The sequence below is a fragment of the Puma concolor genome, chromosome B1 (genome assembly GCF_028749965.1).
Source record: "Puma concolor isolate L17-30 chromosome B1, mPumCon1.1.hap2, whole genome shotgun sequence".
Lineage (NCBI taxonomy): Eukaryota > Metazoa > Chordata > Mammalia > Carnivora > Felidae > Puma > Puma concolor.
Window position 1 is genome coordinate 111,377,331 of NC_141670.1, and position 16,751 is coordinate 111,394,081.

At 37.7% G+C, this 16,751-nt stretch overlaps 1 protein-coding gene and 1 pseudogene across 23 annotated transcripts in view; one reads left to right on the forward strand and one right to left on the reverse strand.

Moving 5' to 3' along the window:
- Positions 1–16,751, reverse strand: part of ANK2 (ankyrin 2) — a 673,807-nt gene that overhangs the window by 91,802 nt on the left and 565,254 nt on the right. For all 23 annotated transcript variants that reach the window (XM_086704357.1, XM_086704361.1, XM_086704354.1 and 20 more), the window contains 6 exons: positions 15,856–16,053; positions 12,857–12,955; positions 12,158–12,256; positions 7,008–7,205; positions 1,648–1,746; positions 844–942 (listed from right to left, as the gene is read on the reverse strand). In XM_086704357.1, coding sequence (XP_086560483.1) covers positions 844–942; positions 1,648–1,746; positions 7,008–7,205; positions 12,158–12,256; positions 12,857–12,955; positions 15,856–16,053 — 792 coding nt within the window. The remainder of the gene's footprint in view (positions 1–843; positions 943–1,647; positions 1,747–7,007; positions 7,206–12,157; positions 12,257–12,856; positions 12,956–15,855; positions 16,054–16,751) is intronic.
- Positions 12,762–12,842, forward strand: LOC112859230 (U4 spliceosomal RNA; annotated as a pseudogene).

Consider the following 16,751-nt stretch of genomic DNA (forward strand, 5'->3'; position numbering starts at 1 on the left):
TGGTCTTCTGGCAACTTAGTTCAGGTCACAATATAGAGACTCGAAAACAAGGAAAAGGATGACTAGGTGAGAGAACTCAAGAGGATTTCATAGCATGGAATAAATGTCAGGTAGGAGACTGAATGATGACTGATAAGATTTTAGGTACAGTGAGTTGACATTAATGACCTATAGTGATGTAGAAGTTAGATCATTATACCATAGCTTTGAGAGCTTTGGCCCTGAGGCAGACTGTCTGAGTATGAATTCCAATTCTTCCAATATATACTCTTGTGACCTTCGATAAGTTATTTAAATTCACAGTGTAAAATGGAGATAGGACTAGCATCTGACTATGAGGTTATTTAGGGATTAAATGATTTAATATAAATAAAGTCATATATAATGTATATGTGACTCACAGCTTGCATTTAATAAATATTAGTTTAAAATTTTTTTTAAAAAATGAAAGGCTCAGGGTCTAGGCTGCATGTCTACATTTCTTCATGTGGAAAGAGGGGGTGACAGGAAGGCAGGCCAAGGCCTTGAAACAACATGAAGAATCAGCCAGAATATCAAAGTGTTCTAACAGGCTTTTATTGTATTCTGCAGTAAATTGTTAACTGGATATGAGCTACTTTAACTCTACAATAAAAGTAGTTCTGAAGCTAACCTACCTGGCTGTCAAAGGTTATGAGAATGAAAAGCCTCAAACAATTGTACAAAACTATATTGCTTATTCAAAATCACTTCAGAAGAACTAAAAAGAAAAAAGTACATTTGTAGCTATGGTGAGCTAGTGAAGTGTCCACAAGGCAGAAGCTTTCTGCTTATAGAAAATAAAAATGAGTACACATATTTTACCTTGGTTTTTGCGTTGACATTCGCACCCTGCTTCAGAAGAAAGTTGACCATTTTCACATTTCCATAGTGACAGGCCACAATTAAAGGAGTGTAACCAAGCTAAAATAAATAAATAAACAAACAAACAGACAAATAAATAAGTACTCTTAATGGTTAATACTCAAGGAGAGAGGGATTAGGTAGAATTTCAACTATGGTATGATGGGTAGAAATTCTATTCCACTGTGTAAGTATTACTTAGCAGATTATTGACACTTTCTGTGGATACAAATATGGACTGAAGCAGATCCCGGAGCACATGGAACTTCAGCAAAGGGAATTAGACACGTGTGTGACTTCATCTGACAAAGGCCCAAGAGAGACACAAATAACTGAATCTGAAAACAGAGATGAGAGATGGAGTCTGATAGCCGGATGTGGAAGAGATACATGAAAAATGTAGCTTAGGTGGGCTTGAAAAGTTTCATGGCATAGAGAAGGAAAAGCCAGTTTAAGACCAAGGGCTTGGAGGCAAGTAAGCACAGGAAGAAAACAGCAAAGTCACCTTGACTGGCAGAAGCAATAAGGGAGAGAGGGTGGACTTAAGCCAGCACTGTTTTAAAGGGTCCTGATATCACCATCTCCATTTAGACTGGATTCCAGCAAAACTGGAGAACCGTTATAGATTTGTGAGCAAAACAGAGTCATAATTAACTCAGAATGGACTTTTGAGGAGAGGGGCTTGGACTTGGGTGACCTAAATGGGGGCTACTGGGAGTCATCCAGTTCAGAACCTGTCACACTATTCAAGGTGATTTGCTTTACCTTTGTGTGAGCATCCTGGTCAGCCCCATGCTTAGTAAGAATGTCAGCAACATTCACTTTATCTTCCTGGGCTGCAAGATGTAAAGATGTGAGTCCACTCTAGAGAGAGAAGGGAAGCAAATGGGTATATTTGGAAAAGAAAATATATTTCATCATCTATAATGTCATAGCTATTAAAAAAATCCCAGAAAATTCACAGGGTCTCCCAGAACCTGCAACTTTTGATATCTAAGACAAACCCTCAAAGTTAATATGTCTTTCCATTTATGACATATTCTCTAAGTTAATCAACACTTTCAATAACAAATTACATTTTCTACATTTGGGTACTTATAATGTACTTAAATATTTATATTATATATGATGTATTTATATTATATTATAATGTGCTTAAAGTAACTCAGCTAATAAGCTTCCAAACAACATTCATTTTTTTTTAACGTTTATTTATTTTTGAGACAGGGTCACAGCACGAACGGGGGAGGGTCAGAGAGAGAGGGAGACACAGAATCTGAAACAGGCTCCAGGCTCTGAGCTGTCAGCACAGTGCCCGATGTGGGGCTGGAACTCACGGACTGTGAGATCATGACCTGAGCTGAAGTCGGACACGTAACCGACTGAGCCACCCAGGCGCCCCAACATTCATTTCAAATCCATCTGTGCCACCTGCTGAAATTAGTTATTCCCTTAAATAATCAGTCAACCAACTTCTACTTTATAACTGTAGCAATAATCTGTATTTTCATCAATAAAATATCGTCTCAATGTAAAAAATGTACAAGGTTACAGGAAATTAGTTGAGAACAGTTTTCTCCAGTACCAAGGATAGTATACAATCTTGGAGTTTCCTCTAAATACTAACTAAAAAGTGACCCCATCATTTATTTTTTTAAAAATTTTTTTTTATGTTTATTTCTGAGACAGAGAGAGACAGAGCATGAGAGGGGGAGGGGCAGAGAGAGAGGGAGACCCAGAATCGGAAGCAGGCTCCAGGCTCCGAGCTGTCAGCACGAGCCTGATGCGGGACTCGAACCTACAGACTGTGAGATCATGACCTGAGCTGAAGTCGGACGCTCAATCAACTGAGCCACCCAGGCGCCCCGTGACCCCATCATTTATATACAGCACCATAAATCGGCCAGCTTTATGTAAAATGTTTGGCATGTACACATCAAGTAAATATTTTGATTATTTGTATATGCAATTAAAGTACAGTTATGAATTAATACAAGATGAAAGAAGAGGGAAAGACTGGTTTATTAAGTCAATGCCACAATCTGGCAGCCTCACTACATGCGCAAGTAGTTTCTAACAAAACTGACATTAAAAGAATCCCTTTAAATCCTAAATCATTTGTGTATTTAATGGGTATTTTCTGACTACCTTTCATATGCCATGAAGTGTTGTAGGTATTTGAATATATCAGTGAACAAAAGTTTCTTCCCTGTATGCTAGTTAGCAGTATATTCATTCCATGTTTCTCTCCCCCTACTATTGCTCAAATACCTGGGATATGCATCCTCTTCCTGTACATCCTGCAGCTGTATACTGAGGTAGTTTCTTTATGTTCTGAGTTGTCAGCCCCCATCCACCTGCCCACCCCTACTCCCACCCCCACCTCCACTTTCCCAATTCACATCCAATTAGAATCGACCAGCCTCCCCTGACCATGGATTTGCAGTCAGGTTAGGTTGAGACAGCTAAGCCATGTTCTTGAAAATTCATGATCGCTAGCCAGGGAATACTCCTAGAAATGGACAAGTCCTCTGACCTTTAAAAAACAAAATTAAAAAAATAAATGTACAGAGAGAAAAACATTCTCCAACTAGAGAGAAGTTTTTTTTTTTTTTTTATTTGAGGCCTGGGGCTTTGAAATCCTTATAGTTTTGGCTGAGCTCAGCTTTGAGTTCTATAAACCATCAGGATGAGATGGAAGATAGACCTTTTGCATTAAAATGTGCTCACTTCTTGGGGTGCCTGGTGGCCCAGTTGGGTAAGCATCCAACTCTTAATTTTGTGATTTCACATTTGGGGAGTTTAAACCTCATGTAGGGCTCTGCCCTGACAGTGTGGAGCCTGCTTGGGATTCTCTGTCTCTCCCTTTTTCTCTGTTTCTCCTCCATTTCCGCTCTCGCTCTTTCTCTCTTTCAAAATAAATAAACTTTGAAAAAAAAAAAAAGGACTTTTTTTTAAGTTTTTCTCAAAATAAATAAATAAACTGAAAAAAGAGGACTTTTTTTTTAAAGTTTGTTTGTTTTGAGAGAGAGAGAGAAAGGGTGAGTTGGGGAGGGGCAGAGAAAGCCAGGGAAACAGAGAATCCTAAGCAGGCTCCCCACTGTCAGCACAGAGCCCGATGCGGGGCTTGAACTCATGAACCATGAGACCATGACCTGAGCAGAAATCAAGAGTCAGATGCTTAAGTGACTGAGCCATCCAGGTGCCCCAAAACGTCCTTCTAAACAAATACTATACGGTCCTAAAGTACGAACAACATGAATATAAGGACAAAACAGAAGATTCTTCCTCATTTTGAGTTTCTTCATATGAAAAAAGCAAACATAAAAATATTTCTCTTTATGGACACAATTGGTCTTTTAAAATGTCATTGAAGTGACTACGAAGGGAAATGATCATCAACTATCTCAAAGATATTTTAAATGGCATGTCAAATGTATCTGCTGTTTTCTATACTATTTGCAGAATAGATTTTCTACAATATAAGATTGCAAACTAACAGCCAAGATGAGAATCCTCTACACTTTTTTATGATAAAATTGCATACCTAAATCAAATTATGAAAACTTTTCTAATAAATCAAGAAAATAGAAGATGTTGAAGGACTTCTTTTCAAAAAGAGGAACTTATTTCCTGAAATGCACTAGTGGACTCTACAACTGTTTTTTCATTATCACATGGTGACTGGATAAGAAATGTAATATAATTTCTATATTTTAGTTCTTATTGAGAAGTAATCATTTGGAGAGTATGAAATTATTGATTGCAGTTGGTCTTGAATAGCAAAAGAATATATGCATGTTTCAAAGGCTTTAGAAAAATGTATTATTGGCTTTGCTTTTTACCTGCAGTTGCATTAGCTCATTATAATACCAACCAAAGGGTAAGGTTATATTTTTATAGATAGATTCTATATATTGTATTATTATTAAGATATATATAAGCGTATTCCCTAAAGTTTTATTCTAGTGACAAATACATCATACCTTAATTTAGGACAGCACTCAAATCTAATATTGAAATCATTGTTATGAAGATAACATAATTAGTTTGTGGTTCAAAATTGAAAATATTTCTTCACTGCGAAGTATGCAACTCAAAAATATTCATAAATATTCACTGACTGTGACTGATAAAACTCCCTCAAAGGAAGTAATATGTTTAGAGGAATACTATCAGAGAGTACATAGTTAACTGATTCCAGATATGAGTACACCATTTTTACAAATTAAAAATAGCAGTATCAGAAGCATTGCATGATCAGTTTCATGAAATGCCTAGAATTTCATTCTACTCAAAATTTTGCTTGATTTGTTTATGGATTTCTTGTGTTTATTTTCAAATGCATATTTGTTTTTAATGGACAATAAAAACTCTCTGCCCTCTTCATATACTGATGTTAAATGAAATATTCTACCATTGGTCTCATAGTGAGAATATCCCCAGTAGGTAAATGACCACCTGAATGGCATGGTTTAGATGACCACAAGGAAATCCATGCCCCAGATTGTAATGACAGCTGATATATTGAATGTAAGGCTTAATCATGTTCATTCATGCTAAAATATAAATAAATATCTTTTGGAGAGCCAACTCTATAATTATTTCTGACTATAAAAAAGGATCTGTGAGGACTTTGGATAGAGAACAGAGAAGTGTATAAGGGTAAGGGATTTACTGGAGCATTTCTGAGTGATAAAGACACAGAAACGGACTCTAGAGGCATTCAAGACAACTGTCTTTTTCATAGTTATTTCTAAAGGACATAATGCTACATAACGTATTGATAAATGTTATTAAGACCAATTTACAACTGAGTCTCCAAAAGCATTAATTAGCTCAACGGTGAGATGTAGAAAACACTGTATTTGTGCGTTTGTGAAAAATCCTAAGAAACTTAATTTTCACTAAACCTATAACTTGTCTTACGTAAAGCATTAAGAGATCTAAATGATGAGCTAACTTGGGGCACCTGGGTGGCTCAGTCCGTTAAATGTCTGATTCTTGATTTCAGCTCAGGTCATGATCTCACAGTTCGTGGGTTCAGAGCCCTGCATCAGGCTCTGTACTGTGTCAACACGGAACCTGCTTGGAATTTGTTCTCTCTCTCTCAAATAAATAAATAAACTTAAGAAAAGTAAAAATAAATATATAAATGATGAACTGACTTATAAACATAGGCTTCAACTTTTAGTTTCTCAGCAGCTGGCTCCAGGGGAGTATATGTAAGTATAATGTTTTACTATACATTAAATAGATAAGTAGGTAGGTATACAGGCAGGTAGGTAGGTTGAGTTATAGATATATATATAGAGAGAAAGAGGGAGATGTATAGACAGACATGTACTTGTAAAGTCCAAATATTTTCATATTTGAAGAATATCTTTTCCTCTTCTTCCTAACTGTTGCTCTATTACAGTTAATGTGCTTGTCCTCAGGAGCCATTTTCTGGAGAAAGGCTTAAACGACTGCAGTTCTTTATTAAAAACACTAATTCCCTGGCCACCACCACCACAACTACTCAAGCTAGGCTGAAGTTGGCTATCCAGACTTCTAGCGAGTTCCTTGTCCCCACCCCCCAACCTCTCAGGTGCCTCTGATGCTCAATCAGGCTCCAGAATGGCTTGGGTAGTGGCCATGGACCAACAGCTTAGAAGCAGTTGTTTGGGCCAGATCCCAGAGAACTGTCACCTCTCTCTGTATCCCTCACTCTTACTGTCTCTCTCTGAAATTTGGGATTATGACCGGCAGGTACTATGGCAATCTGGATTGACTTCTTAAACTGAAGTGATGTTACCTCTTCGGAGCTATGGGGTCATCACTTTGCTCACAAAACACAGAGAAGCAGAGAAAGTAGATCTGCAGAGACAGGTAAATGAAACTGACTCACAGGGAAAAGTCAAGATTCAGAAATGTAGCCATATAGGCAGAGAGTCCGCTTCTTGCTTCCTTGTGGTTTCTTGTTCATCGGAAGACTCGACTGTTACTGTCCTTGAATTCTATAAGATATCTCTATTTCCTTTTAATATATCCCCCATTTTTTTGTTACACGTTATCTTTGATTGGTTTCTCTTTACACTCATCTGAGAGACTCTTGGCTAAAACAAAAGGCAAAAACAGAATACCTTAGTTGACATGTGAATATTGGCTCCCTTATCCAGAAGCAAGGTGACCATATCCGTGTGCCCCTCCTGTGAGGCCAGATGGAGTGGGGTTACTCCTTGCTTTGTTACAATGTTAGTCTCCGCTCCATAGTTCAGGAGTGTGGAAGCGATCTGCATTTGATTCTTCTTGGCAGCAATATGTAAAGGAGTATAGCCATTCTATAAACAAAAAACAAAAAAACAAAAACACAAAAACAAAAACATATATACATTGTAAGTTTGACACTTGCCTTAATATATATCTTTGCATATATATTCAAGTAGGAATATATATTCAATAGGAAATAAGAATCTCTAATCAATAGAAAAGTTAAAAAGTGAGTTTACAGTAGATCTAGATTCTTACCCATTAAAGTTCCCATCCAACAACACCCACTCGTATCTTTACAACCAACATCAAAAGGCACCCATTCTACTGTAAAACAGGTATAGGTACAAAAACCCCAAAGCTTAACATCTCTTTTTATAAGATAGGTTGTCTCCTGCAGAGCAACATAAAATAAGCCAGGTTCCTCTTCCCTATGACTGTCCTTTAAATACCTGGAGATGGTTTTCATGTCTCCCTTTACTCTTCTTTCCCAGGTTAAACTTCCCCAGTCCTTCAACTATTCCTGATAGAAGCCCCATCTCCAGACCTCTCCATTAAGGAGGATCTGTTCTGGACTGATTTTAGTTTGTCAACACTGGTCTTGAACTGTGCTACCCAGAACTGAATGCTATGCTTCGGATACAGTTTTAATAGTACAGAATAAAATGGAATTTTATATTGTATATTTTATATTGTATATTTGTTATAACACTCCTGCGACTATGCTTCTAGCTGGATTGTACTTTTTACTTATTCAATAGCTATTTAGTAAGTAGCTAGCACATGCCACTCAGAGTGTGAGGATATAAAGGTGGACAAGATACAATCCCTGTCTTTTTCTTTTTTTTTAATTTTTTTTCAACGTTTATTTCTTTTTGGGACAGAGAGAGACAGAGCATGAACGGGGGAGGGGCAGAGAGAGAGGGAGACACAGAATCGGAAACAGTCTCCAGGCTCTGAGCCGTCAGCCCAGAGCCCGACGCGGGGCTCGAACTCACGGACCGCGAGATCGTGACCTGGCTGAAGTCGGACGCTCAACCGACTGCGCCACTCAGGCGCCCCACAATCCCTGTCTTTAAGCGGTTGCATTCTAATGGAAAAGATATTTAAAAAAAACAAAACTAGCTTATATTAATCCTGTGGCCAGGTAAAATCCTAGATCTCCCATTGCCCCTATAACCTGTAGCTCAAAAATAGACATATGAGGCTACTAGTTTTATGTGGGAGTTTGTAGAGAGGACCAGAGGAATTCAGACTTTGCTGACAAGAGCTACACCTTACACCCTATACTTGGTTAAAAGAAACAACAAACAGACCCATGGAACAAATGTAAGTCTGGAACCTATATTGTTCCCTTTCCTTTTCTTTTTTCAAAGGTAGAACTTTCTTTTTCTGGTAGAATTTTCCATGAAAAATGTGTAATAGAAACTAAAAATGGTGGTTTTTGACATTAACTGTGTTATAACGAAGGTAAAGGCCGCATAACGATCAATTGCTTCTTGTGAGTTTATCATAAGAGGTCATTTTAGGTTATGTTATTTCCTGAAGCCTAACTGCAAAGGGAACCAAAAAATAAAAAGTAGTTTTCAGAATTTAAATGTCTTTATATGCCATCATCGAATATTGTTCCTCAACGTCCTATGTTATCTACCTACTCTGCCCCCCATTTCTCCGAGTAAAAGTAGGCCTCTTTCAGTTCAAATAAATGATATTTCCCTTTCAGCTGCTGAGGAAATCTGGCAACTCTCCTTAGAAGCCTTTTCATGATATTATCGTAGGTCCCAGATGCTTCAGGTGTTCTAGAACACTGCACTTAGAACCAAGAGCTCCTTTAAAGGACACATAAATTTTTATGGACCATATAAGTTTAGTATTTTTTTTGCCACTGTAGTGTATTTTCTTCCATCCAAACATCTCCCATCCCTGCACATAGGCTCTACGCAAATTAGATGAATTATCAGAATAAATTTACCAAGGTTAGGAAGTCAGAGACTTATGTGGATGAGAACAGCAGGTTTTATCAAAACAACATAAGAGATCATCAAAGAGAGTGTCAATTTTGACAATATAAGAGATCTGACTGTCCAGTAGATACTTGACCTAAAAGATCTGAAGAGCCCTCATACTTCATGTACAGTGACATTTTTTGGAATCAAATAACTAAAAAAAAAAAAAATCCAATAAAAACTAAGAAAAGCTCTGGGCTCTGGTAGAAAGAAGCAAACAGATTCTAAGGCCCAAGAGATTATGTCTGTGGCTGGGACAGGTGGTTGCAGTGAATAGTCAAAAGTGGGGATGGGAGGGGTGCCTGTGTGGCTCAGTCGGTTAAGCTCCGACTTCAGCTCAGGTGATGATCTCATGGTTCATGGGTTTGAGCCCCACGTCGGGCTCTGTGCTGACGGCTCAGAACCTGGAGCCTGTTTCAGCTTCTGTGTCTCCCTCTCTCTCTCTGTTCCTCCCCCGCTCATGCTTACTCTCTCTCTCTCTCTCTCTCTCTCTCTCTCTCTCTCTCTCTCTCAGCTTCTGTGTCTCCCTCTCTCTCTCTGTTCCTCTTTTTGGAGTAGTCCCAGAGGACTCATGCTCATTGACAGGCTGGGGTGGATGAGTGGAAGATACCACAGGAGCCTCCTGAACACCCATCCTACTGTGAACTCCGGAGCAGAGGATTGCTCTACCTGGTCTTCTGGACTCCATGCATGTGGCTAAGACCATACACCATAGAGGCTAGAGATCAGGGATATATTTGTCTCTCTGGCAAAACCATACAGATTATTTTATAATTTAGATTTTCTTTCCCAAGTAGATTGAGAGTCTCTTGTGGGAGGAGAACAATGTTTTACCACAATCCTTTCTTTATACATAGGAAGAGTTAAAGAATTATTGGGTATTGATGAAATCTTTCATATCTATGTTGATAATGGCCAGCCTGGAAAGTTCATGAAAAAAATACTGGCATGTTAAGTGAGCAGATATTTTTTATTCCATTGAAATAGTTTCTTAGCCTTCATTCTTTCATTTAAATGTATTGAGAACCCACATAGTACTGTATGAAGTAATTCAGGAATATGTAAATGAATATTACATAATTACTGTCCTCAAGTATTTATAATCTAGCAGGAAGAAAGACATCAAATAAATACAGAATTGATGAGATTACTAAGAAAAGAGTATCAAGGAATAAGAATGATAAGCATAATTATCAATATTTGTCCTCCTTTTTTGATAGTTTAAGTATTTTATTGTTAGTGTATATTTGTACCAATAAAATATGCATACATATGTAATGTATAAATATATAAGTAGACATATGTGTAGTTATATGTACAAAGTTGTGTATATTTATATGTAACATACTTTTTTATGAAATATATAATATTATACAGAGTATACTTTTTATATAATGTATCCCATTTTATTATATATGTATAACTATGTAATTTAAATAGACATGTGAGTACATATTTGTATAATAGAAGTAGACTAATTCTCTCTCTACTGCTTTGGGACACAGTGGACCTAGTGGTTAAGAGTGCTGGTTCTAGGGGCGCCTGGGTGCCTTAGTCGGTTGGGCGTCTGACTCTTAATCTTGGGGTTGTGAGTTTGAGGCCCATGATGGGTGTAGAGATTACCTAAATAAATAAATAAATAAACTTAAAAAAAAAGAGTGCTGGTTCTAAAGTCAAATTGCTTGAGGCCAAATATTAGCTCCATTGCTTTTTAGTCATGTGACTTTGAACAAATTAACCTATTCAAATATCACTTCTTTATTTGTAAAATAGAAATTATTATGACACCAATCTCAAAGGATTATTATGAATTTAAATGAGATATTGCATGTAAAGTGGTAGGCACAGTGCTTGGCTAATAAACGGTAGCTGCGCTGTTTTATTATGTCATCTAACATTACATGACTATTTTCCTAACAAAATAAATACTTTTTCTTTTTAAATAAATCCTAATATGTCCTCAGTACATGTTTGCCGAATGAATTAATGAAAGGTACAATGATTACTTTATGTATCATATGACATTCATGTGTATTTTCAGTGTAAATAAGGGACAGCTCCAATGGCGAAAGATGCCCTATCCGTAGGTACAAGTCTTAGTTGGGACCATCTCAGAAATTGGTGCTACATGTACACCAAAAAGGAATTCCTAGCCTAGTGACTTAAAAGGATGTATGTTATAGTTGACATGGATGAACTATTTAAAGAAAAATAAATAAAGAGTCTTACATATACTACAATGAAAAAATTGAAGTCTAAAGGAATGAACAATTCAAAGGTTATGTTATAGGAGAACACGCTGTTTACAGGGGAAAAGAAAAAACCTATCTGCCTTTATGAGGTTTCATTTCTCAAAATTCAAAACTTCAGTCTCTAAAACAGAGTGTTGGCAATAAAAGTCATCTCTATTGGTTCGTAGGCACATCCCCTTAATCTATACTGACTGGTAAAAAATCTTAAACGACTTTGTGGAAGCAACTGGTAGAAAATTTTTTAAAAAGTCAATATCAAAAGCTACTATCACTAGAACTACTTGCAATTATACGATAGCATGTGTTTTAAAAAAATTCCCTGCAACAACATGGATGCAGGTAGAGAGTGTTATGCTAAGCGAAATCAAAGACAAATAACATATGATTCCACTCATGTGTGGAATTTAAGAAATAAAACAAACAACCAAAGGAAAAAAGGGAGAGAGAGAGAGAGAGAGAGAGAGAGAGAGAGAGAGAGAGAAACCAAGAAACAGACTCTTAACTATGGAAAACAAACTGATGGTCACCAGAGGGGAGATGGGTGAGGGATGGGTGAAACAGGTGATGGGCATTAAGGAGGGCGCTAGTCATGATGAGCACTGGGTGATTTATGGAATTATTGAATCACTATATTGTACACATGAAACCAATATAACACTGTACATTAACTATATTGGAATTAAAATTTAAAAAAATAAAAATTCCCACGTGTGGTCAGATTATAGTTATACCCTGTATCTGTAAACCCTTGTCTGCAGTCCTCACCTTGGCAGTGGCATGAGGGGAAGCACCCTTCTCCAGTAACAGCAGTGCCACCTTCTGGTTGTCATAATGAGCAGCAACATGGAGTGGGGTAAGGCCATTCTGTAAAGGGTGTGTTTAAATTCAGCATTAATAAATTAGCGTTAGCTGCCCTGAAGCTACCAAAATGCATGGAAACCGATGTATATTAAGTCTGTGTTAATTAATTAATACGGTCAATAAAAAAATCAAATAAATGCCTAATGGTTTTCATATTAGAAACTTAGCTAAAACTGAAAACGCTTGGTTGAGCTTAAATTAGCACAGGTTATCTTGATATCCACCATAAAAAGAAGTCTAAAATGCTATGCAAGAATTACTACGTTAACATTGCAATTTAGAGATGTTCTGGGCCCTGTTGTGACAAAAACATACACTGGAGGCACAGCTTTAAATGCCTTCTAAATTGGTGTGTATGTGGACAGATCACGGACAGAGAGCCATCATGTCTATTTGGCATAGTTTCATCAGTTGCTTTCATATTCCTTTCAGGAGAGTGGGAAAAATATCCTTAAGCACAGATCTCCAAAGCTTCCAACTTGACTGAGTTATAAAAATGTCACATATTAGCTTTGCACAGTGGCAGTATCGTAGCCAATGAGGTTTATCTGAGGCGCGATTATTGCTAATTGAAAAATGTCACGTATTAGTAAAAACCTTTACCTTCCCTGCAGAATCTGCGGCAGCACGGCGTTGCAAGAGGAGTTTTGCCACATCCAGGCTTCCATACTTGGCTGCTACATGCAGGGGAGTGAAACCTTTCTGGAATGTGAAGAACAAAAGTAAAATGTAATATTTATTTTTGTGACTCCTAACAAAACTTGTTTTATTTGCTAACATATTAAGCAAACTATATTGGGTCTCTCTATTTGGGAGAAATAATGAGAAGCATTAAATCTGTGAGCCACAAACAAGGACTAGAAAAAAAGAAGGAAATTTAATGCACAAGAGTTTGACTTAATAGACTGAACAAAACAAATTTTATTTTGAGGGCTTAGAAATTGACATTTGACTTTATGGGGTTGGGATTTAAAAGCTACCAGTGTCCCTAAAATGGCTCTCGTTAGTGAGTTGGGCAGGATGTGGAAGGGAGCTTGGCTTTTTCTTGTCTCTAAAATTAATAGGACTGAGACAATAGCTGCCTTCTCTTTATAATACCTGAATTCCAAATTTCTTCATTTAAATTTTAGGATATTTCAGCAGCAATGGTAAAAAAAATATTATTATTGTGATTCAGTTGATTTGTATCTTCTGCAGAAATAGCAGGATAATAGGCTGACAGAGAAAAAAATGTTCACTACTAAAAAGCACCTCCCATCCTGTTATCCCCTTTCCCAGAAGACCTGCGCTGTATAAAAGACCAATTCCTTTTGTAAAATACACTTCTACTTCTGGCACAATGTTGAGCTGATTGACATCAGACTTTTAAACCCACCACAGTGTAAAGCGTTTTTAAAAGAATGCTCTCTTACCCATGTTTATAGATTCAATGACTTATGTGCCTGACTAATGCCATTCTCTGTAATTAGCAGTGTGTTACAAAAACAGCCAAGTCGCTGGGCTCAGATCTCAAGGATGGCACAGTTCCTACACCATGATCTCAAATCCATCCTCTTGGCCAGACAGTCTAGCCACATGCTCTTCTGGCACTACAGTGGAGTGGGAGAATTCTAAAGCTGACCAGGGCCTGTACAACACACAAAGTAAATGTGCCTGCTGTAGGTGGTGTAAGATATAGCTTATCCTTGGGACCATTTAAGCCTTCGTTGCAATACAGAGTATCTCCCCAGAAACAATATTGCCCGTTCACAGTGTCACCACACAAATTACTTTTAAGATGTTGTTTTTCTTTTTATTTCTTTTTGAACCCTTTGGCACTAATAAGTCCTTGGAGGAGAGTGAGTCTTTCACTTTCTCCAAGTGTGGGACAAATATAAGAAGTATTTCCTCCAACTTGCACTAGCCCATTTAAGCCAACATTTAGTGTTAATGTGCTCCGTCTGCTCAATGCACACAATGGTTGGCGTGACAATCAGGATGAAGAAGAATCCTTTGAGAAAAAAACCATGTGGTAAGGAAGAAGAATAAATGCCTTACCCTTAAAGTCCTGCTGGAAGAGTGATCCAGCCCCTTTATAAATTTGGAACCTATTACTAGACAAAACTACATAGAATCTTTAATGTAGAATCACAAAATAGAGGTTGGAAAGCATCTCAAGTCACACATTCCTTCTTTCCCTATGTTAACCTCATCAGGACTTCATTTACCCTCTGATATGTATAAACACTCCAACAGCTTTAATGATGATGAGTCAACTATTCATCAGAACCCCAGTGAGTTCCACTGTTAAACTGGTCAGTTTAATATTCCCTTCCATTTGACTGCTGCACTTTACTATTGCGCTAGACATATTTTTGAAATCCTAAACAACTTTGGAAGGCACATATTTTATTCTCTATTTCTATATTTTAGATACCTGAAATTATTTACCACCTTCATCTGATGAGACAGTCACCCAGTCTCTCTTGGGTGGTTGTTGTTGCTATTAGTAGTTTGTTGCTTAGTTTCTGGGTTTGGGTTTTTCTAAAAAATGACTTTTAAATTCCTGGCAACTCTTCAGATTTCAGCATTTGAATAGGTATCAATTTCTTACATTGAAAACATGCCACAGGCAACCAGATTAAGTCATAGCTAGCGGTTGCCCCTCTGCTAGTACAACAGATGCGACAATACTACTCCAGTTCATACTTCTCCCTCAGATGTAGTACTTATGCTTATTTACTATGAGCAAATTGAAAATGTCTTTTAAATAATATGAATCACTGCTGTACTCATGGGAATTGTTTTGCCTTGCAAACAACACACTTGTGGTAGGCTTTAAACTTGTCTCATTTCCCTACTCTTCTGTACGCGTCCAATTTCTTTAGCACTGATTAGCTGAGTGTGTTTGTGTTTTATTCTAAGTCACATCCACAGAGTGAATTTCAAATAGGATGTATAAAGTGGAGAAAAATTATTCTGCCCCGGCATGAAACTCCAAACATAAGTCAAATTCAGGCTGGCATATACAAAGAATACACAACTAATGAAGTGATTTTCTAGCACAGCTCTATTTAGAGACTGTACATACCCAGGCAAGAATATAGCCTATAAATATTAGAGAGCAGAATGGGAATGATAACTGGCTGATACCACAGTTATAAAATCGCAAGATCAAGTGAGGTGAACTTCTAGATAGTACTAAAACTCTTAGCAAATACAGTATTGCCAATTTAATGCAATTTTTTTCTTCATTAGTAATACTAGTTCAATGTATTTGAGAATCTTATATTTTTCTCTTGGGACTACATTATACATTTTATGATGGAAAGAGAAGAGAAAGTGGCCCTTGCTCTATGGAAATAATCTCAGTTAAAGCACTAGATACCTGTATTAGAAACAATACTGACTAGAAAGATGGAATCTAGCACTCTTTACTGAAGGCATGGTATGGAACTTCACAATCCCCTTTGATGATTTAGAAGAGGAATCTAAAATATTTAAATAGGAAGAAGTCAGAGGCCTAAAGGAGATGTACATTTCTTGATACTCTATATAGTAGAACAGAGGAATCCTGACTCAGATCCTTCCCGGTCCATGTTGTCATGGAGCCATCCCCTTACCTTGGTAGCTAAAGAGTGGGCTGCTCCTGCTTCCAAGAGGACTGATGCCACATCTACCTGGCCTTCCCTGGCAGAGATGTGCAGGGGCGTGTACCCATTTGTTGTGGCTGCATCTGGATGAGCCATATGTTGTAGAAGCAGCTGGACAATTTCTGTCTTACCAAGGCGAGAGGCAATGTGCAAAGGCGTCTGTTCCTCCTACAACTCAAGTCAAGTAAAAAATTAGTGCCAAAACAAGCCAAACTTCACTGATGACATATTTCACTCAGATGTTTCCTGATGTCTCCTTGGAATTTCTAGTAGCGCCTAGCCAAAAGGATATTATTATTACTCTGACCATGATTTATGGTATATTTTGTTATGGAGGTGACTTGTTTGGTCACAAAATCTTCCTTAGACTTTTCTAGAAGTATGTACTTTCATGAACTTGGCCATTGTTTCCGGGGCACACGCACATGTTTCTCAACTCATTAAGGCTTTAGCCCCCACTAATGCTTAAATACAAACCAACTCGTGGTTCTGAGTAAGAAAAAAAATCTAGTCCAGAGGCCTAAGACCTAGATTCTCATCCAAAAGCTTTCATTAAGAGACAGTACTTAGGGGCGCCTGGGTGGTGCAGTCGGTTAAGCGTCCACTTCAGCCAGGTCACGATCTCGCGGTCCGGGAGTTCGAGCCCCGCGTCGGGCTCTGGGCTGATGGCTCAGAGCCTGGAGCCTGTTTCCGATTCTGTGTCTCCCTCTCTCTCTGCCCCTCCCCCGTTCATGCTCTGTCTCTCTCTGTCCCAAAAATAAATAAAAACGTTGAAAAAAAAATTAAAAAAAAAAAAAAAAAAAAGAGACAGTACTTATTCTGGGAACTATATCCAGAGGAAAAAAAAGGGATCCAGGGAAAACTGT